Source organism: Trachurus trachurus (assembly GCF_905171665.1).
Source record: "Trachurus trachurus genome assembly, chromosome: 21".
In the NCBI taxonomy this organism is placed as follows: Eukaryota; Metazoa; Chordata; class Actinopteri; order Carangiformes; family Carangidae; genus Trachurus; species Trachurus trachurus.
Window position 1 is genome coordinate 16,280,006 of NC_139899.1, and position 23,286 is coordinate 16,303,291.

At 42.0% G+C, this 23,286-nt stretch overlaps 1 protein-coding gene across 1 annotated transcript; it reads left to right on the forward strand.

Annotated features, from left to right (window-relative positions):
• Positions 1–21,105: 21,105 nt before the first annotated feature.
• On the forward strand, positions 21,106–22,445 carry dlx1a (distal-less homeobox 1a; the record flags this gene model as incomplete). The annotated part of the gene is given in 3 exon segments (XM_083996703.1): positions 21,106–21,420; positions 21,682–21,873; positions 22,194–22,445. Coding segments are annotated over 3 exon segments (759 nt in total).
• Positions 22,446–23,286: the final 841 nt, after the last annotated feature.

Sequence of the window (23,286 nt, forward strand, 5' to 3'; positions counted from 1 at the left end):
CTAACTTGCAGAAAGAAAGTTTCTTGTCTTTTTTTTTATTGCCAACCCTTCGATCAGAACAGATGACAAAGCTGTTGCATCGTGGGCCTTGATTGTGACGTAGAGTCCATCTCTGTGTTCAAATTGGTTTCTTCTCGCAATTAAGCTGTCACAGTAGTACATGTAAAGACTCTGAGCTATGTAAGATGTCAGGTTTTTAGGCCTATACATAAAACAAAGCTGCATCAAGACTGTGAAGTGCAATATTCAACATTTCTATCTTATAGCTTATTCGCCCTCTGCAGTTGATCAGCCATTCGAGTGCAGGGAATTGAAAATCTTAAGAAGGCAGGGCACTTTCTCTCGGAGTCGAGGCTATTACAGTGGATCCAGCAGTGGGGCCTCGGTCGCTGTGCTTTTGTGAGGGGGACACAGTCTGTCCATTATGTTGTGTCACAGAGTGGAGATGTGGGAGGTTGATTTATGTCTGAAACTCTCATGGGTTTCAGTCTCCCCTCTCTCACTTTTCATATTTTAAAGAAAGGAGTAAAAAAAAAAAAAAAGAAGAAGAAGAAGGGAGGAACATCCATTAATGCTCACTTTCCCCTCTTCACGTTTTAACATGTTTAATCATGCAAATAATTGAGCGTGCATTAAAGCAGGCAGAAAGGCTTAATGCCATTATCCTGTGAAATGACAACAACAGTATCAAGCTTGTCTTGAACTATTTGGTTTCACCTGTTGGCATTTCTGCTACTGTTACCTTATGGCGCCTCCACCTCTCTCCCCGCTGAGGCAGACAGTCAGGGGGTTTTGGACGCGAGCCCAGCCGGACTGAGGGACCCGATGAACATGATACCTGTGTGGAGGAGCTGCAGCGTCTTAGCCTGCAGGTTCCCAGGAGAGAGCCAGGCAGAGGAAACTTGGACTCCCCACCCTCCCCTCTCCTCTCCTCCCCGTCCCCACCACACCACACCCTCCCACCGCCGCTGCTTTTCTTATCGTGTTCCCATTTCTTTTGTGCTCCTTGGTTATACCCACATACCCTGGGGCTGAGCCCTTGTGAGCCCCCTTCTTCACCGTCAGTGAACCTGGCCAGTCCCTTTTTCTCCGCTAAATGGCTCCTCTTTAAGATAATGTTTGATGCGCTGACAGGCCGAGCCAAAACAGTGTAAAAGAAACCGAGTTTGACATCTTTTAATTGTGCGTCAGAAAAGCAGAGATTGTGGTTTCTTGGACTGCTTTCAGATCATGCTGCTGATATGGTAATTTGCTCAAGTGAAGGATGTGATGAAAGTGCTGGTGTTGATAGTTTAGCAGCAGAAGTCCCTGGAGTCCAGTCTGCTGGTTCCCCTCTCCCTCCTTGAACATGACATGGTTTCCCTAGAAGTGCATAAATCTAAACAGGGTTTGTTTGGACAAATCACCTTTGGAATCAGCAAAAATAAAAAAAAATAAAAATACAAAATACAAAAAAAACAGCAGCAACAATGGGAAAAGGTCTCAGTTACCACAGAATATGTTTTCACACAGGAAACCTTTAGTCTCCCTCAATAAACACACAAGTGATCATTCTGGTTTAGGACAAATGGCAGATGTGCATGTAATGAATAAGTTCTGCTGGTGCAAGTTCTTTTTTTTCTTCCAATATTCATGGTAATTGATTTCCATCTGTGTACGATGAGAGCTTGTGGTTGTGATTACATCTGTTGGCTAAATCATTTGGGATGATGGTGCACTTCATATCGTGCGTGTATTTTAAGGATCTCCATTCAGATGGCATGAAAATAGATCAGCTAGTGAACATAAAGCGCTGGACTTTGTTACTGTGATTGACAGTTAGGGAACAGCCACTTGACGACATGTGTTATTTTTGTCACAACACAAGTGATGCATGTTTGTAGAAATAATCCTTTCCTTCACTACAACCCCGATTAGGATGATGAAGCTCACACTGGAAAACGTTCCTCTTTCTTTCTTTCTTTCTTTGTTTCTTTCTTTTAATTGATTTGAACAAATGCAAATGACCCCGTGCCTCTTGAGTCACCATACTACATGTAATCATCGATGACGGGAACCTGCTGTGACGTTTGATTTTCATTTATTCCACATGCAGTGCTGAAATATGACATAACATCTACCGGGGAGTACGGCTGTTTGTTGGAAATCTGTTAGAGGACTAATTTTTTAGTGTGTGCTTTAAATAAAAAATGAGTTGTGAGTAATTACCGGGTGGAAAGAATGGGAAACATTCATACGTCAATGTTCTGCACAGCACGGAGGATTTAATTGTGAAGTTATTTCTGCAAAATAAATCAACAGAAAACATTGACAGTGGGCTTTACGTTTTGATCTGCACATCAATGACCTTCTTGACTAAGCTGTTATTTCTCAAGACTGACGTTTCTTGCAGTGCAGGGCCTGCCTGTGTATTAATCTCTTAAATGAGCCATGCTGTGTGGAGCTGGATGAACATGTGCTTTTCTCGATGTAGTTTCCTTATTAAAACCGTCCCATTAGGCCGTAATTAGTGCTATCTGAGGCCGGGACGGAGCCGTTGCGGGTAAGGGGGAGGGTGAGGGCGGGGGAGCGAGAAGTCAGACTGAGATGGTATCGGGGGGCCGAGGAGACAGGAAGCCTCTGTGTAATCTTGTCAGGTTGGAGATCGGAGCTGCGATCAAGCCGACTGGACTGAACTGTGCTTGTCTGCTGCTGTTACTGTAGCTTCACAGGGAGTGCACTGAGCTGCAGCGAGCTGAGCTTATCTGTGCTGTTTGCACAGGAGCCACAGTCTCACCTGGGTGTTTACACGTTGGATCCTTTTCAACTTTTGTACACAAAGTGAGCACAGTGTTCCGATCAGTGTATACATTGAGTATCAGAGGGGATCGGTGACAAGTTCATGTCAAAAATAAGAACTCAGGGCAACAAGGGAACGGTGGTTTTTGTAGAATAACACCAGTAGAAGCTAAACATGTGAAGACAGGCTGAGTTTGTGGAGGGAAAAAACCAGTCCTGGCAGATTATGTAGCAGTTTTAAACACATTTCAACTGTAAACCGGGATCATAAGACGTTATTAAACTGTTATTTGGCTGTGGGGCAAACAGACAGGAAACACAATCCTTTTAATACTGAATGATTGAAGTAGTAATAGATGTAGACAACAGTGGTATGAAGACCTCAAAGGAGGAGCGATTTTGTTCTTGAGTCCACTGATGACAAACTCACACAATCAGTAGCAAAGTCCTCTCTCAGTGGAATTAAACAAGTCCATATGAAGTGTGTTTTTACTACACTAACACAGTAAACGGATATGTCGGTGGGGGCGCATGCAATGTAGAGCAGAATGAGAAATGCTCAGTAAACCTTAACTGTACACAAGAATCAAGGGATAGTGAGAAGACTGCTATTACATTACACACATGTCACTCACAATAGGATAACAAAACACTCCCAGGACCTCGGTCTGAAACACTGCAAAAGCTCTCACAGTGTTTTTTTCCAGCTGAACCCAAGCTTACTAAGTAAATAGGAATGCTGCACGCAGACACACACTGACATTTGCCAGATGCTTGGTGCTAATTAGGGCCAAGTATTCCCCCTCGTACAGAGTGTGTGAGAAACCATAAGTGCACCGCTGGCCGACCTGTAAGACCTGAGCGGGGCGGAGTTCCCTGTTTGTGCTCGGCTCATAACAAACTCAGGATTGTTATCCCAAGCAGAAATTTGTTGTTTCAGTTTTTGCACAAGGAGGTGCACATAGTTTTCTTTGATGTTCATTTCTGACTAAGATCTTTGTTAATCAGGAATCCAAATAGTGTGAATGTGGGCATTAACATCTGGTATCGCCGAGGGTTTCCCAGAAGCTGCAAGTTAAATAACAGGTTTTACTTCGAGTCTTGACTTTGTCATTGAAGATACTGAGATTCTTGTGGGTCGGAGCTGGTCGTGTGTGTGTGGGGGGGGGAAACACAGGTGCTGAGAGCCATGTTGCTATTTTCTCCCAGTTCACCACTGACACATGATCCTTCTTCAGGTGTGATATTCATCGTTTATCATCTAGACTCCATGTTGCCACCTACAAGCCTCCAGATATATAATCTACACACCGTACCCACACGACTGTCCCTCCCTCCTGCATCATCACCCACTTTGCCAACAGTCCTCCACCCCCCCAAAAAACCCCTTGGTGGTGGTGCACTAAAGCAGGAAGTGAAAGGAGCTCCAGCCACCCACAGACCCCCTCCCCCTCCCCCCGTTCACCTTGCTCTCCCAGGCTGCAACATGGCTCTGTGTCCTGGCTCCTGTCCAGGTTCTGGTGCTGTGATGGGAGGGTCACGGTTTGTGTCTGACCTCGGGCCTGCATGTTGGATTTTGTTATTATTAGCACTCCATGCCCCCCCGCCCCGGGCAGGCGGTCCCAAAAGCAGGAGGAACTGCCGGGCTCTGGAGAGGCTCTGGACCTGGAGAACAGCTGTGTGGGTTAGAGGCTGCGGGGGCCCCCGCTGTCCCCTGAGACCACCGCTGCACCAGCCCGCCAGGAGGTACAGCTGTTTTTTATACAACCCTCTGGTACACGGCTGCACAGCAGGACTGAGGCGCGTTTACAGGATACACCGACTGTCTAATGTACAGAGAGCAGGCACATTGTCAGGAGGCTTGTAATATAATGCAATACTTGCAAATTATGGCACTATAGAGAACCCAAACCCCTAAAATTACCTTCAGATTTAAGATGTGCCATATGACATCTCATGTAGTAACAGGTGCTCCTGTCAATGTGTGAACACGCTGAATTTATAGATATATTTGTGAACGCATGTGTTTCTCCCATGATGCATATGTTGCAGACTTCAGTTGCTTTATGAAAGAATTACAACCACAGGAGGGCAAAGGGTGTTTAAAAGCCTACCTTACCTCTCTCTGCCGTCTTAATTCTGCCTATTCTTGGCAGTTCTGGAGGGGGGCCTTCTAACTGTGTAAATAGCTCTGGAAATTGCGTGTGGCCTTTGACTGTCTGTGTAATTGCAAGCCTCTTGCAGTATTTTGCTTGGCAGTCTGAGAGGTTAACCCCTGAGGGCTTGAGGCCCGAAGCTCTCCGTCTGACTGGCAGAGGGCTCCTCAAAGCCCCACTTGTTCACCTCGCAGCCTGGGCAGCTCTAAGCCGCTGCCGATCCTCTTCTGGACGAGAGAGAGGGAGAGTGGGAGGCTGCTGCATTCAGCCGGGGCTGAGCTCTGCAGGGTGAAGCCTGGAGTGCTGCAGACTCACACAGACAGGCCAACCCCAGGCTGCCTGCTTGCACCTGGACAGTCAGTAGCACTCGTAAGCTTTGTCACCTCTGCAAGAGAGCACCAGCACTAAACTCTGCTTTCAAACCATAATCTGATTATACGAAGGCTGCTCCAGTACATGGATGATCAGCTCCCCCAAAAACCTTTTAATGCATATTCCCATGAAACTATAAACACGGGCTGCTCCTGTCGTTAATTATATGCAGATGGATGCACTTAGTTTGGTTATACTGGATGAGTGTTTGATGCAATATTGCCCTTTAATGTCAATTTACCAATTTATACAATGTATCAATCCTACTTTAGAAAAAGGCTCATTACGAAGCTGCAAAATACATTTGTCAGCTCTGAAAACAATGAAGAGAGACAGAGATTATGAAAATAAATGTTCGGTATTCAAACGCAGCCAAAAATAATGTCATGATAAATTGATTTGATCTTAATTCTGCACATTAATTTTGTATTTTGTTGGATTTCACATACACGACACTATTTGTTTTGAATGTCTTCGTCTCTGTGGTGCTGAGGGGTCAAGTTGGGGATTTTGCACAGAGGGTGAAATCTAACCTGTCTGCTGTGATGGATGATGTAGCTGTATGAAATGGTCTGTAAAGATGCAGCCTCTTTCGGAGTCGCAGCAGAAACTAGAGAAAAGACAACATGCGTAGTTTCCTCCCTGGATTCCCACATTGTTCTCGCCAGCTCTGCTCCCCCTGGGCCTTGAGAACGAGTCTCTGTACACCCCAGACAAAAGTACACAGGCAGAAAAGAAATATCAAGGCACAAAAGCTCTTTATGTAATGCTGTCAAGTTGCATTGATTTTTTTCCCCCTGTATATTTGACAGACAACATAAAATCGTTGCTTCATGTCATGTCAAGCTGGGCCTCGGAGATCGCATCGGCTCTTCCAGTATCACTCAATTCTTTGGTAGAAATGTTTCTTGGACAAGGCATCGTGAGGCGATGTTGACTGTGAGTAATGCGTTTGTGTGAGCTCAGAATATGTTTGTTGCCTTTACACAGTGACACATACAGAAAAAGAAAAAACTGTTCCACAGAGAGTCAACCTCAAATTAGTTTTGTGACTTAATGCCACAAGGGAGTGTGTGGTACAGTTGTGTTTCATCAGTGCACTGCAAAAACTCAAATATCTTACCAAGAATATTTGTCTTATTTCTAGTCAAAATGTCTCATTTCTAGTCAAAACAAATCTCATTATACTCAAAATAAGACTCATCAAATAAAAAGTAGCTTGTTTTTAGACACTTTTTACTTCTTTCAAGCATATTTTCACTCGAAATAGGTAGAAAAATCTGATGGTGGAGCAAGTTTTTCCTCCTTATTACAAGCACAAAAAACTTACTTTCACTGGCAGATTTTTCTGCTTATTTCAAGTGAAAATTTGTTTGAAACAAGTGAGAATGATCTAAAAACAAGTTCATTTTTAGGTGATGAGTCTTATTTTAAGTGGAAAGAGATTAGTTTTGACTAGAAATGAGACATTTTGACGAGAAATAAGACAAATATTGTTGGAAAGATTTTGAGTTTTTGCAGTGTGGGGCAGTGGATGGATGGATTCGAGGGGCTGGTGCAGGACTCGGGTGCTGGTTTGTCTCTCTAGGTTTTTGTGGTGGAGGATCAGCAGCTGTGTAATCAGACCTGGCTCTGACCCTACCTGTCCGGACGTTCCTCCGCATCCTCCATCATGTTCACGTGTCACGCAGTCACTGATGAACCGGTGCTGGTCGCGTGCAACCTCTCAGCTGCTCCGACCTGCAGTGTGATTTAGTGAACATATTCAACTGCCGGCAGTGTAGGAAGTGCTGGTGAATACAGTACGTTATTCTTTTCCCCTCACATCCATTATGTCTTTATTTAAACTCCCAGTGATTCGCTGTTGACTTCTGCCCACTCAAGCTTAACACAGACAACGACATCATCATAAATACAACTCTTGGAGGGGTTTCACATCGTATGCCATTGACTAGTTATTATCCATTACATTTATCTGAGAGCTACTCGCACTTTATATAAATTTGGATCAAACATAACACAAAACATAGATGTAGCTACGATTCAACAGAAGTAGGCCTATAAAATAGTTAGGCTACATTTAGCCTTACCCTAACCCAATAGGAATAATTGGGAAATTATAATAAAAAAACAAAAAACAATTATTAAAGTGAAATTACATCAATGCAACAATAATTGTAGGCCAGTGCTACAAGGAGATTTTTTTTATAGCTAGCAGGAGTTTAGTTTGATTTTTCTTTTTCTTTTTGACTTGATTTAACAACAGACTTAGTAAAACCATATAGTTGTGAAGGATAAGTGAATTAGCCAAAGCCAGAAGTTAGTTTGCCGGATGTTTTTCTTGTAGATAACAATGAGTGAAAAATCAGTTTATGTCAGCATTTAACCATCTAGGACTCACCATAACTTCTTGGTCAGTTAGCTTCCTTGCTAATAGCTACGGTAGATGTTTTAATAGTGACTCTGGTCTTTAACCTAGTTTGAACCAGTTTTCTTTCTTGACTTTGTATGGCCGTAAAGTTTGGATGATTAGCATTAACAATATTTTAAGAACACCTAGGAGACATAGAAACAAACATTTAATCTTTTTCTTTTTTTTTGATCATGTTAATATTTGTCATGATGCAAAAATGAAAACTTACCAATAAATTGCAATTCATGTTTTAGGATGGATGACCCAGTCTGGATAAAGAGTAGTCTGTGTTTTATACTTTAAGTACATTTTCGTGCTGTTTCGTTCTTCTTTTTTTTACTGAAATAAGATTGATTCATAACTTTTACTAACAAAGTCTTTTCTTGTTGAAATATTTCTACTTTTTCTTCTTCGTGTGAGGCATCTGAGTCCTTGTCCCAGCACAGCTCTCTGCTGAAGAACCACATTATCTGCTGACTTTGTTTATGTGACGCTCTGGGCTGAATGTGGCACCACAGAAGAAGCAGCCAGTGTCAGGCATGTGGATGCTCGGTGGTCCCTGTTGAGAACACTAAGGTCTGTATTTGCGCTCCTCTTGCTGAGGATAACAGCCTCTCCAGCCCAGGTTAGGAGAGGGGCTCCCTGCAGCTGCTGTCTCTGAGGCTGATTAGTGTGGTGATGAGCGAATGAGGGCCAGGGGAGCCACGCACACACACTCTGAAAGGGTTAAGCTGCCGGTTAGGGAGGAGACCTGCTCTGTGTCCAGGATGTTGAGTGCCGCAGAGCGATGGTGTGCTGTTACACTGCATGAGGCCTCGGCTCCACTTGGATTCTGATTGGGCCTGTAAGATCTCTGCCAACCCCCTCCTCCCTGAGGGTTTCTCTCTCCACATCCTCCCTGCTGATTATCACCACTGCCAGAGCTGACTCTTGCACTCCAGCTGCTGTCCACACTGTGGCTCTGGGGCTAATTTAACCAGGCTGCATGGAGGGAGAAAACGTATTCACACAGACCCGGAGAAGCCGAGCTGTTGCACAGCAAAGCTCCTCCCAGGCTTCAGCTTGTTGCCCTCTGCAGAAACCTCCATCAACCACTGCTGCCACTCACTACAAAAAGAGCCACGCTGCTAACACTACATGCCTTTCCATCAGGTTTTCCTCCCAGTGGACTGTTTAAACAATATCCAGAGCTACAAATGCTCAGAAGAAGGTCACAGTCCTCTGTACTTGGAAAAAGTTAATCAGTGCAAAACAGACAGCAAGAGATTTCTCTGCCGACCAGCATGTGTTGCGCTCTGCAGGTGTTTCCTGTGAGCTAACCCAGGGCCGAGTTCTGCCATCGCCGTCCGAGGGGTGACTCTTGACCGTCATCCTCAATGTGAAACTCAATCCATAAGCTGTTAATGTAAAACATACCTACAGTATCAAGAGCTACTGTATATCAAAGCTTTGTGTGTTTCCATCCACCAAGAGTAACCAAGGGGAATGGCTTGATTTGAGTTTTTTTTATATATTTATGTCTTTTGTGTGTAGTTTGTGTATTTCCCTGACCTGCTATTTCTGCATTTAGGGAATTTTGAGGCATTGTTATTTGATAAAAGTTGAATTATCTTCACAAATATCGAAAAATAGAGCTCCCAAAACATCTATTTGACTTTGTGAGGCTGTGAGGGAGGAAAACATAGTTATTGACTAGTGGAACAAGTGACTTAGCAGCAGGATGAGAGGTGGATTGTGAAGGAGACAGTAATCAGAATGAGGACTTGCCTTAAGGTTTAGCAAATTAAAAAAGAAAAAAAACAATAACAAAGGGGATTTGAAACGTGTATCTGGTAGAAAATGTTCCTTTACAATGAAACTGCAGATAGATTTTCAATCTAAAAATACATGCTTTTCATGGGAAATATTAGGGTTTATTATTTGGATTTAATTCTATATGACAGTCAACAATTCAAACAATATGCTCACCATAAACATTAGATCTATCCCATGCCCTGGCATACATCCATAAGACACTTGGACCCATGCCAGCAGCTCTTGCAGTAAAAGTCTTGTCTTACTTGTGAGTCTCTGCCAGAGCAGCATTATATGAGTGTTGATGGGGAGAGTCCTCTGTCAGCCCGCGGGGGCTCTGGTGTCTCTGCGCTGGGCTGTCCTGGGTCGCACAATTGGACAGAGAGGGCAAGACGCTGTGCCTCAATCCCAGTCCCCCAACCCACCCCCCCAGCCCCTCCATGTTAAATGGGAGCATTGTGACTGCAGACCTGCTCTCATCTTCATGTACACTTTCTTTTTTCTTCTCCTTTTCGCAGTACATAATGACCCCAGACTATGTGACGACAGGCATTGTATCCGAGTGGGCGACCACATAGAAATTAAAGATTCAGAGGCAGCTGCGGGTCTTTTTTTTTTCTTTTTTTTTCTGCTGCGTGGTGTCACCGGCTCCAGAGATATTTAAGGTGTGTGGGTAGAGGTGTGTGCATGTGTGTGTCTGTTGTAATATTTATCAAATCACCTTTCATGTCCTCACTCACTGTGTCAGGCCAAGTGGTAACAATTGATTAAATCAAATTTCTGCCCAGAGCAAGAATTCAATTATGACATTAGACCTGTAATCTGATGCATTCCTTTGTTCAGAGGAACTCTGGAAATTGTCATTATGAAAGTATATCCATAATTTGAGTACCTACCTAGTAATTTAACTTATTTATATCATTTCTGACATGTTAGGTGTTGCTGCATTTCTAATGCATGTGAAGGCATTACAATATTAAATGTCTAATGTGGTTTCAATATGCATTTTCTCAACAGGTGCATGGTTACTCATACATTAAAGACACTAGAGACAGCAGGGAGGAAGCAGCCTGCATCCTTTATTTCAAGTCTCAGATGTTTCACATGAGATGTTCAGTAAAAAAAAATTCCATTTAAACATTTTTCTTCTTTTCCCTCCACACAATTTCCCCTCCATCAGTCTTTGCAGCGAACAATGCGGTCACACGACACCTGGCAGGTATTTAATCTCTTGTAGTCATTTTATCTGGGAATCCCCCTTATTTTCCAAATATGAAGAGCAATTTAGAAATCAAACCCAGCTGCAGTGATCGCTGGCAGAGGAGTTATAAGAAGATCCTTTTTTTCCCCCTCCCTTTTTCTTTTTCTTCATTTAACTAAAATGCTTTGAGAACTCACACAGTGAACACACAGCACACTGTGCACGACAAGATAAGTCCTGGAACACTTCCACACACACAGGGAAGATGTTTTCTCTTCAAGAAAGGTGATTGGTGTCTCATACACTGCGATGAAAAACAATACAAATTACAGACAGGCAGGTTATATGTGGGTTTATATTACATACAAAGTGTCCTAATGAGAAATACATGTTATCCAAGAGGACTCTGTCAAAATGTCTTCACTATTTATTGTTAGTTAGCCTATATATTTTGAAGGGGAAAAAAATCATATTTAGCTTACACCCATTTGCAGCTTCTGTTTGAGTATGAATTCAGCACTTTGTACCAGCTTTAGTGATCACGCTGCAAAGTCAAACTGACCGCAGAGATAACATCTCAGGTCTCAGAAGGCAATTAAAAAGAAATTAACTCAAATTGTGGCTAATTTTGTGTTGTCTACTATTTTTCCGTGTTTATTTTGAACAAGCTCTCTTGGAAACTCCCTCTTTTTAATTGCACCAAATGCTTATTTTAGATTCTTTCTTTTTTTTAAATATTTATTTATTTATTTTTTACCAGTCTGCACTGGCCTGCACAATCCTACAGATACAATCAACAGTGATTTCACTGTGGCTATTTCTGCCTTCTTATACACACACTCACACAGACATATACAAGGATGTGGTGCATGTATAAATAATTCACATAGGTCAAGCTTTGATCCTCTGATAGAGCCTCTTGGATTGCCAGTAGTGGCAGGAAAACCAGTAGATTGAAAACGAGGAATGCATCAAGGGGTGTGCTGTTTACTTGTAGCACGGGCAGCTGGTTAGCCATCCCTCTGCCATTTTACACCCCCCTCCCTTGCTTTTCAATTCCAGCCAGACCCCAGGCTTGGCTACTAACTGGGGGCTGGAATATAGTGCACTCGGGATCAATGCGGCCCTGAGTGAAATGTCAACTGTGGCCCTGCGATGTGTCAGGCTGTGAGGGAGTTGTAATGGCTATTGATCCACTGTGCGCTTAATGCAGAGCTGCCCCGCCACAATGCGAGCCAGCTGCAGCAGAAAGATATATGTATGAGATGAGCTAAAACTGAGAAAATAGAAAAGAAAGAGCCCACAGTTTTGTCCCCCTCCTTTCATCCCTCCCTCTCTGGCTGCAGATTGATCTTCCTCTTCCTGCTGATTCTAACTGGGGTCTGTCATTATCTTACTCTGTCATTAGGGGCTCCATTGACAGCCTTGGCCTGTCTGTGTCACTCTATTGAGACAGCAACACTTTTCCCATGCAGCGTTCCCTACATTTATTAAAATCTGTGACAGCCTTGTCTTAGCTTTCTCCATAGATGGCTGCGCTTCAGGCAGCGGTGCAGCAGTGTAATTGGAACATGAGGCTCTCCGTCCCCGGCTAGTAATATCTGTGAGGTACAGCTGTAGGTCAGACTGGTTTATATCAGACTGCTGGCTATGAAGAACAAAGTCAGACCACCTCTGTCTGAGGGTCAGTGTAGTGTGTGCTCCTAGGGGCAATGGTATAGACCCTACATTTATACCCGCATCTGTAAATCACATGTGTATGATCATCTGAGTCTTTGCACTGCCATATTTTTCAGAATGTGAGGTAAGGGACTGTATGAAAATTAAGGAACAGGGGAGCTGAAAAAGACAGAGAGTTTATGTTTCCTAGGTTTCTAGAGAGCAGGGGAGCGTAAGTTAAATTTAATTTTGTTCTATAAAAATGCAAAAGATAATATTTAGATCTTTGTGATGTTTGTGTACAGCTATGTCTATAGCTGTGATATTGTGTATTTACTCGCCTCATCAAAAGCAGGAATCTATTCTAATGAGTATGAGACAGAAATGTTACAGGAGGCACTACCTTCACTTTAATCTATCACAGAAAACAGAACAATGGCAAAGTCAAACATGTTCACTATTAAGTGGCAATGACAACTCTTGGTTCACAAATGAATAATACTCAGAATATCCGATAAACAGGGCCCATCACTTTGTTATGTTTGCCAACATTTCTGCAAAGTGCTAATTCCACTCGTAGTGTTTGATTTGCTTGATGTGTGAAAATTATTAGGTGTAAACTCAAGAACACCATCTCAAACTCTTTGTCCAGTTTTAGTTATTATTGGCAGAGGGAGTTGTAATGGTGGTTTTTGAGATATTGAGGGGAAGATGTTCTGAGTCAAAAAAAATTTTTAATGATGCTTGGGTGGTTCTTTGTTATACAGCCGCCCTTCTACCCCCCAATAATTTTCATAATGTCCTGAAGTAAAACAGACCTCTGTATATTTTGGCTTTAACCAAAGGATTTAAATGAGTTTCATGGGGCCAGCGAGAGAATTTCTCAAATGTTAGAGCCAAAACAGGGGATCATATAAAGGTAAACGCCTGTGATAAATGATCATAGCTACACTTTTAGGGTTTTCACATCAACACGCTGTTTTTGCACTTCAGTGCATGATTCACTACTTTGTATTTCCACCTTGACTTTGCAACACCAGCCCTCTAACAACTTGAAGTAATACGTAATTTAACTGGTACTTGTTTCTCCATTAGTAATTAAAAGCAGGTAAATAATGAACGATGCTCTAGTTCTGTGTAAACCTGGAGCAGCAACTTTCTCAGCACTGACAAGTCAGGTGGACTTTGTCACCTGTTACTTGAACATCATCATCTTTCAAAACAAAAGTCTCTAAATTGTCACCAATACATATAAGAATAAATGCAATACAATCATTTCAAAAACCTGTTTATTAAATGAAGTCATGCACAAATATCCAAACAGCTGCAACTTCTTAGAGACAGATCTGGAAAGTCTTTTATTTTGGTTCTGTGTCAAAAGGAGCAAACAGCTTAAATATTGTGCCAGATTTCAACGTGAAACAAAATGAAAACAGTAAATGAAATGTCTTGTATGAAGCAACCCAAACAATTTTGTTCTTACAGTGCTTACATAACCTAAATTTGTGATCACATGATTATTGTTTTGTTGTATTTCCTGCTCCCGGACTATTACTGTAGGGTCTTGACAACTTGAAAACATTTCTGAGGCTGTCAGGAAGTGCACAGTGGGGTGCACTGAATTGAGATTGGTGGTTTGTGGGCGCGCCGCGCGTGTGTATGTGTGTGTGCATTTGTGTTTGCGTGCTACACAAAAGCGATGCTGAGTGAGTATAGGCACGGCTTGGTGGGACCAAGCTGCTTCTCCATGTTTCAGGAGGCACAATCAGGTAGGACCAGGGGGTCTCCGGCTGCCTTGGCCCCCGTAACACACGAGGCTGCTCAATGGGACGGACGTTATTGGGGGGTTGGGGCGAAACTGATGACATGGTGTGTGACAGAGACTCATCATTTGAGTGTGATACAAGTATTTGAGCTGCAAGGCTGTAATGTTGCTCGGCTTGTCTGGAAAGATTTATTCCAGATTGCAGCGCCTGAGGGGTCAGCGGCCATACTTGTGGGAGGTTTGAGCACTTATGCACTTTTTTTTTTTTTTTAGCAGAAGAGGTTGTGGACATTAAGAAGCAACATGTAAAAGAACAATCAGTGTATATATCCTAACTATCTGTGTTTATACACCAGCGTTGAAGTGATACTGATATTTCTGCTAAAACACAGGAAATCAGAGCACATATCTCTCTTGCAGGTCATGTTTAAGAGTTGATTTAGTATTTGCTTTCATGCATGATGTGTATATTTTTGGACTCCTACCAAAATACAATGAATTTCTGCCCCCGCAAAACTTGAATTTACGGCACCGGCCCTGCCTGACAGAAAGGAGCTTCTTTTTTTTTCCCCAGTGAGAGGGAAGAAATGTTTAATCCAACACCCACTGTGAAAGGAAAAAGTAATGCATATCTCACTATCTCGTCTGTCTCCCAGCGAGATGAAATTGAAATTTTAATGCATTTCAGAGTTTTTCCCTCGAATGGAGAAGCTGATAGACACGGGGATGTCATATTTACAGTATGAACACCCATGGTTTAATGCACTCTACAATACTGCCATCTCCAAGTTCTTTGGAACAAAACATGCTCTTGAACATAAAGGGAAGGCAAAGAACAAAATTATTCCTCAAGCTTTCTATCAAGCTTCTGCATTCATGGCAAAGTCTAAAGGGCATGTCAGTCCTCCTGCCTCTGAGAGAGGTAATTATCCTTTTCCTGTCAGAGAACAACAAATGATAGCCAACTATGGGGGTGCATTTTTAGGAGCTGAATTTTGTCAATAGGAAAGAGAAGGAGGTTTAATTTTCTGGCAGCTGCATATCTACTTTTATCATGTTTTTTTTTCAATGGTCATTTGTTCCATGTTTTCTTTCTTTTCACATGAGCTTGCACAGGGTAGCGCTGTTTGTTTATGTCTCTGAGCCTCTGAGGGTGTATTTATGTGCCCTGCATTAACATACCTATTTATAGTCCTACACTTTCTTACAGTCACCTTTTTTTCTGTTGTGACCATTTCACAGATTATATATTGTCCAAGTAATTTCCCTTTCAGCATCTGTGTTTTTTACCTTTCAGAGAAAGCAGTGAATGGAGGGAAAATTATCACAATTACTCATATAATTGAGCCGTCTTTGTAGCAAGTGCAGCTTCAGTAGCCCTTTTTTTCCATCAGCCAAAATGGTTTCATTATATGGGTTTTTCATATTCCCTGACACAGGGCTCTGCTGAGGGCCTGGCGCGTGGATGAGATGCAGGATGAGCAGAGCGAATCATTAAGGTCACAGTAGGAATAATTATCCCAGCTATGGAAAGAGCATCTACAGCCTTTTTTCTCCCCCGGCACAAATGCAATGTCCACGGCTTTTAGTCACAAAGAACTTTGTTACAAATGGAGCTTCCACCTTCTACTTATACAAAGAAGAGAGGGGGAGAGCAAGACTTGTATCAACATGACAATTTTCCATCATTAAGACTAATGACAGGCACAGACTGTGGGGATCAAGGGGAGCACAAAAAAAGAGGCGCATTCAGGTGTTGGCTGAGTGCTGACCTCCTTCCTGTCTTTGTTGGAGACTTAACTCTTAACAAAAACTAAAAAGGGGTTTCAGACTAAAGGCGCGGTGGCAGCTGAACGTCAAGCAGCCCGGCTCTCCAAATTAGCATGTTTTCCATTTGCAGGGAAATAAATTCAATTATACCCAAGTTTAATCAATCGTTGTTAGTGTTGGTGAAATAATCCCCCATCTTATAGCAACGATATATTGATTTTATCCTCCAAAATCCTGCTATCTCACATCGAACCGAGAGTTCATTAAATTTAGATTTTCTTTAAAATTGATTTTCTGATAAGTTGACGATTTCATCCTGTTACATGTGGCAGGTATGAAACGTCAATGTGACACTAGTTTCTTTTACAGTTTAGCTGAATTAAGTAAAAGCCATATTTTTCCAAGTCCTTTCTCCCCAGCCTTCACTCAGGTAATTGGTCATTTTGCAGCCAATTTTGGGCAGGTTGGATGCTTGCTGCCATGGCCTGACCCCTGCTGCTGCTGTAATGGGGACAGCATTTCTACCAGTTCGCTGGGGGCTTTTCCACACTGTGACCCCAGCTTTCTGAGGAGAGAGCTGCTCTAAAGACTGAAAGGGGGAAAGGAGTTGAAATGTGACTTTTCAACTCTGCAATGACCAGCTTTAAGTCCTATTAGACACATGTTAATTATAGTTTCCTTCTTTTGATCCAGCTGAGAATGAGAGAGGTGTACTTCTGCAGGTATCGTGATTTTTCATAAATGTTCTGTTTCTCCACGAAGAAAAAGGCAATGTTTAAAAAAAAAGAAAGAAAGAAAAGAGGAGTCTTCTGAGCAACAAGTCCTGTTTGGAGTCCCAGGAGCGTTTACATCTTCAACGGATGTGATGCAGTCGGGTCATCAGCGTCTAAAAACAAACAAACAGAACAGACATTACTTCATAGCACAAATCAGCATATTTGATTTTTTCTTTTTCATTATTTATTAGCTATAGAAAAACATAATTTGGCTGTTTGAACCAGGACTTGATCTACTTTTTAATATTCATAAACATCATAATCATAATCTAATGTAAATATTAGCCTCAATACAAATATTTAAAACAAGATTTGTAGCTGCTTCTCACCCCCAAACTGGCAGGTCGTCTAATTAAATGAATCACAGGTTGGTGATGTTTTAATTGTTTGTTGTTGTTGTTTTTTTCTTTCAAAAATTCTAATTATCCTAATAAACTTTAATTTATATGGGAGAAAAAAGACACACTGGGCTCCTAAGAAATAAATAATGCACCTGTTTCTAACAGTAATTTAATTTCAGAGACCAGAAAGAGAGAAAATCACACAGAAATAAACTTGCAGCTAAGGTTTTTTAAAATGCATAAAATTATTACGAGGCAGTAAATTTGGTCTAAGCTGTTTTTTTTTCTAAAAAACAATACATAAAAAACTTTACATTTTCTCCCTGTGTCTCCCCTGGCCCTTATGATAATGTAATCAATTAACTGGTATAACAATCTTGTTTCTCAGATATTATGATTCATTTTTTGTTTACATATAACTCAGTAAACAAAATCAATTCACATTTTGATGCCACAGTGAACATGAAAATAGACACTGAATCGAGTTAATTGTAGTGCATCTAGTTTGCGTTCATTGATGCCGCAAATTACAGGATGGCAGCGAGCAGCAAAAACCAGACAGGAAGCAGAACAAAAGGCAATTTCACTTGTTTGATCCACTGCCTTTAAAATGAGAAATTCAACCTTCATATAGTGTGACATTTCTGCTGCCAGTCACTCACCGCATTATATTTGCATTTGTGGCTGAGGTGGTGTAGTAATAACGTCTATAATGGGCAGTTGGAGATAGGTTGAGCTACTGTATTAATGTTTTTAAAGCAACACAGGTGAGGGAACAATTTATTTGGGGTTATGAATTAGTACATTTGAGATTGACTAGGTGTGACAACAAATACAGGGTGTGCAAATTGATCACAATGTTATTATTAAAATATAATAATAATTTGCAGATACAGTAGGCCTATTTGAACTGGAACTGGTTGAAATGACCAAATACCTTCAGACATGATTAAACTGAACCAGGAAAAACAAAAACAGATCACACAAATATGAAAACATAAATACACGCTCAAGTCTCCTTCGCGAGAAAGGGAAATAAGAAGAAGAAGAAAGAAAGAAAAAAAAGCTCACAGTTGTCTGCACCTCCAATGACAATAATTAATCAGTGCTCACATGCAGAGTCTGCAGGGAGCACAGGGAGCTGAGCCTCCACACAGCATGGACACACACTTTACCAATGCACCGCGGTCGGGATAATATTTGGTGGCTGTTAAAATGTGGGTTGGCACGGTAGTTGAGGAGGGCTTTCTATCACCGGACTGAAATGAAGTCTGTGACATCTTGGCCCGTTTACCCCCCCACCACCACCCCCACCCCCCCATTCCCACCCCTCTGTCTCTCCACCTCTACACTACTAACCCTCAGGTGAAGAGCAGCAGGTGTTAAAACACCCTCAGCCACAGAGCTACTCACTCCTAATGAGTCCTGCCTCCGTGCTCCATCCATGCATGGAGGACTTTATTTTTAGTGTGGCTAGTTAGAGTCCATGCTGCTGCTGCTGCTGCTGCCATGGCACAGGAAGGGGCTGCTGTGGCCTGTGCTGCCCCCCCTGCCAACCAGCGCAGGAGTCAAATTATAAATTAAAGTGCTAATATTACCACACGCCATGCTCATCCTAATGACACCGAGGATGGCCCTGAGAAAACCCCTTAAAGTAAAGAGTTCATCCTCAAGCAAATAGGAACTTTACACATGGATTGGTTCTGCAAATCAATAAAAATGACTATAGCTAATATATGCAGCACTATATCCCACGTGCCACTTCAGCCCTAAATTATATTCACTTCAAAAAAAAAAAAAAAAAAAAAAAAAGGCTCTAATTATTATTGCTATTATTAGCAGTGTTCTCGTGGTATTATTTTACATTTTTCTGCAAATTCTGCCTCTATTCTGTTAATGGTTTTGCTCGCAGGCGCGTTTCAGTTTGCAGATACTATAATCGTGGGAAAATAATGACAGTTATCAGTCGCACCCACCAAGTACCCATAAAAATCTGTCCTCTGTTCTGGAAGATGATAATTATTGGTTGTACTACCATTATCACTGTCGTTGTTGATAGAGGAAATCTTGAAGCATTTTTCGAAAGTAATTCCAGAGAAATCACTTCAAATTGGCCTATTTTAGGGGACAAGGGACCAGCTTTTCGTTATAGCCTAATATTTCACAGAAATCTTTAAATTCAGGCATCCACAGCCGCCTGGCACACTGTGGCACACGCGCCGTGATGTCAGAGCCTGCATTTTGATAACACATTTTGCAACTTGCTAGTTCTGTTTTGAGATCAATTATGTAATTACACTGATAATCACAGTGACGGAATTTAACTGCCTTTAATTTGTTATTCAGGTGGAGTTGGAGGGATTGCGGATGGAGCAGCGAGGCTGTGTTCCTGCTCTGCACAGACACCAGAAGAAGAGCTGCAGCCTGCAAATGAATCCTAATAATATGAAGAAGAGCTGCTGGATACTTTCTTTTTCCGCTCCTTCTTCTTTTTCTTTCACCGTGTGCATCCCATGGACGCTCTCTGACCCCGGATTTATCTGCTCCTTTTCCATCACGTGATTTTTTTTTTTTTAAGTAAGTAGACAAACATTGCTCTCTCTATTTTTTAAGCTGCTGGTTGACAATAAGATATTGTTGTTGTTGTTTTTAATGTGGCCTGGTTAAACTGCTGCAGCAGTGATCCTGTTGGAGCTCTGAGGTGTGGAGGTCTGACTGAGCAATGCAGCTCAAGAAAAATGTCTCCTGTTTTGTCAGTCGTCAGTTCAATTAAATCAAATGTCCATGGATAATTGTTCTTGTGAGGCTGAGGGAGGCTGGCCGCATCCCCCCCAACCTCACTTAGATTCACGCTAATCAAAGGTGCCAGTGTTTAACAAAACTCTGAACATTAATTGATTGAGATAGAAGGCGCGTAAAGTCGCTAGGACATAATTTCAAAGTGATAAGAAAATGGGCCTGTGTGCATCCATGCATGGCTGTGTTGTAAAACAGGCGAGAGCTTGGGAGGGAAAAATCTATCCGACCAAGGAAATAAACTATTTTCCCATGATTATACCGTAGCTCTGTCATCTTCTAAATGATTCCAACTTAATACGAAGGCAGGTCCGTTGAAATATTAACACGATTTATATAATTTAAAAAAAAAATCTAATACACGCCACAGCTAAATGTCCAGTAATTAAAGAATGTATTTCTTACTTTGGTATGATGCTCTACGTTTTCAGCTGTTATCATTACATCTCTACCTGAACCAATAATGCTTCTCATTTGACATCAGACCAAAGTGTTTTAATATCCCACTGCTGCCAGGTGTAACTGAGACCTCAAGCCACTGTAAGTGTTAAATACATGACTAATTACAGACCTACTTATGAAAATTGAACGCCAGTGTTATGCAAATACACCTTCCTCCTGATAGGGCATTAGGAGCTTTAATCAAAAAAGCTTTAATCAAACTGAACTGGCCAGCAGACAGAGCAGCTCTAACGAGGCTGGAAATATTATTTAACTTTATTAAATGACATTTAGACGGATATAAGACAAGCGGCACACAAAATATGACTGACTTGATTTTAATGAGCTGCACTGATGCAAATGACAACATTTGATTTAACATTACAAAGTTTAGATGCATAAACATAATATAACATCAAATATTATTATTATTTGTTTCCCATGGTGAATAATAATAATAATAATAATAATAATAATAATAATAATAATAATAATAATGGTGAATCTTGACATGTCAAGAGGAAAACTGAGGTTTTGTGGTTTTTCCTTGACTTTATCAGCTTCTTCGGACCCAGCCCCAGCGTCGCCAATCGGCTTCCCTCTTGGAGAGGGTGGACCAATCAGCGACAGTCTTTGATGAATATTCATGAGTCCGAGATTCAAACCTTTGAGCGAGTTTGTCTTCGTCCACAGCATCATACCTAGGACTTTTCACAGGCACAAACTACATTTTCTTATGAATGGAAAGAGAAAAAATCAGTTCGGCTTAAATTGGGACCCATCCTTCACTGAGATCATAGAAGGAAAACAACAAAAGCAAGACAAGCGGAACCGCCAGAAGAGATGACAATGACTACAATTCCAGAAAGTCTTAATAGCCCTGCCTCAGGAAAAACCGTTTTCATGGAGTTTGGACCCCCGAGTCAACAAATGTCGCCTTCCTCCATGTCTCACGGACACTATCCCATGCACTGTTTACATTCTGCAGGTCATACCCAGCACGACAGCTACAGTCCAGGCTCATCGTTCCCCAGATCTTTGGGTTATCCATACGTAAACTCTGTCGGCAGCCATTCCACCAGTCCATATCTCAGCACAGTACAGACCTACCAAAACAGCTCGGCACTCGCACAGACGCGGTTAGAGGATACAGGTAAGTGTGCAACAAATATTAACTTTCTCTGTAGGCACGACTGTCTGCTTAATAGAAACCTCGCTGCTTTGAAAAAGAGGACCCAGACGTTGGAATTAGGCTTGGTAATTATTTATTGCGTAACGCTATAAACAATGTATGCAATTAAGGATAATTATACCTAAAGTACAGCACTGGAGTATTCATTGCTGCGCGACGCTGTTGGCCACAACTGCCTCCTCATTTTTCCCCTTCTTTGCTCTCCTCTGTCTCCCTCAGCGCCAGAAACAGAAAAAAACACAGTGGTCGAAGGCGGAGAGGTGCGATTCAACGGGAAAGGGAAAAAGATCAGAAAACCAAGGACTATCTATTCCAGTTTACAGCTACAAGCGTTGAACAGAAGATTTCAACAAACTCAGTATTTGGCATTACCGGAGAGGGCTGAACTGGCAGCGTCGTTGGGTCTCACTCAGACACAGGCAAGTCCATGAAACAGACTCACAAATAGCTTCACTCTGCAGCAACGTCCAGAAACACTCACTCACGACAAAGCTGCATCTTTGTTATTATTATCAGCATGTTGTTGGTATGTTGTTGTTTATGTATTGTACTTTTTTTTTTTTTACTATATATATTAACCAGTGAATTAGATTATATACATTTTATTGATCTTGACCTAATTTCGTAAAATCTGCATCGTGCGTAAAGCATGCGTAAAGCGTGCGTATTTCTGTTTACACGATTTTTAGTCTTTTCCTTTTAAGCTTCAGCTTCATTTTATTTCATTTTGTCTTTCCAGGTGAAGATCTGGTTTCAGAATAAGCGGTCTAAATTCAAGAAACTGATGAAGCAAGGCGGTGGCACGGTTGACACCAACGCTTTAGCCACTGGCCGTGGACTTTCTAGCGGCTCTCCCTCCGTGGCACCTGTTTGGAGCTCGCCGACCACCGTGAAGACTTCAGTGGGCACAACCGGATCTTACATACCCAGCTACACCTCATGGTATCCAACCACGCACCAAGAGTCTATGCAACAGTCACAGCTCATGTGAACAGAGACCTCAGAGCCCTCGACTTTGCTCGTGGCTCGTGTGTCAGGACGGTGAAGGGGCTCACAGCCGCTGTAGCGCGGCCCAGCACTGATAATGCACAACACCAACCCCGGAGTTTGCTGCCGCATGCCGCTAGCTGACACAGTGGCCTCCTCATACCGGATGACGCCAAGCAGCGAACAAGAAGCAGAAGACGAAGACAAGGAGGAGGGAGCTGGGAGACTGAAAAGGCACGCAGTGCGCCTAAGGGCAACAAGTCCGTGACAGTCAGCGGAAATCGAAGACAAATGGATCATTTTTTGGCTGCTGTTTATCACTTTTGTGTCAGTTTCTATTTTAAAAAATCATATTTGTGTGAGTTATTCTGTTGTTGAGCTGTAGGCTACCTGTTTATGAGAAAGCACGTGTTTGTTTACGCCAGATGTCGGGCCCAGGGTGATGACGACCTAAAAGTCAATCTGCATTCATCAACAGTTAAAGGTTAATTAGGCCACGGGGGCGTCTCTCTGACCAAATAATAACAGTTTATAAATTCCACCTGTAACCATCCGGCCATTATGCTTACAGCACATTCAACCACGGAGCATATTGTGCAAAGCCTCAAATTGCTACTATGTTGTTTATATGTGTTTGTTATTTAAGTTAAATTATTCAGATTAGTTTTTCTGTTGAGGTCGGTCTGTGTTCATTTTTTGTAAGTGTGTTTGAAATAACAACACTGTGTTGTTAATGCTGCACTAATGCAAGCAAAGCTTTTCTATGCCGTGCCCCGATGTTATGTGAAAAATGTAAAAGGCCTGACGATTTGCTGCTTTATAGAAAAAAAAATCCTGAGGGTAAG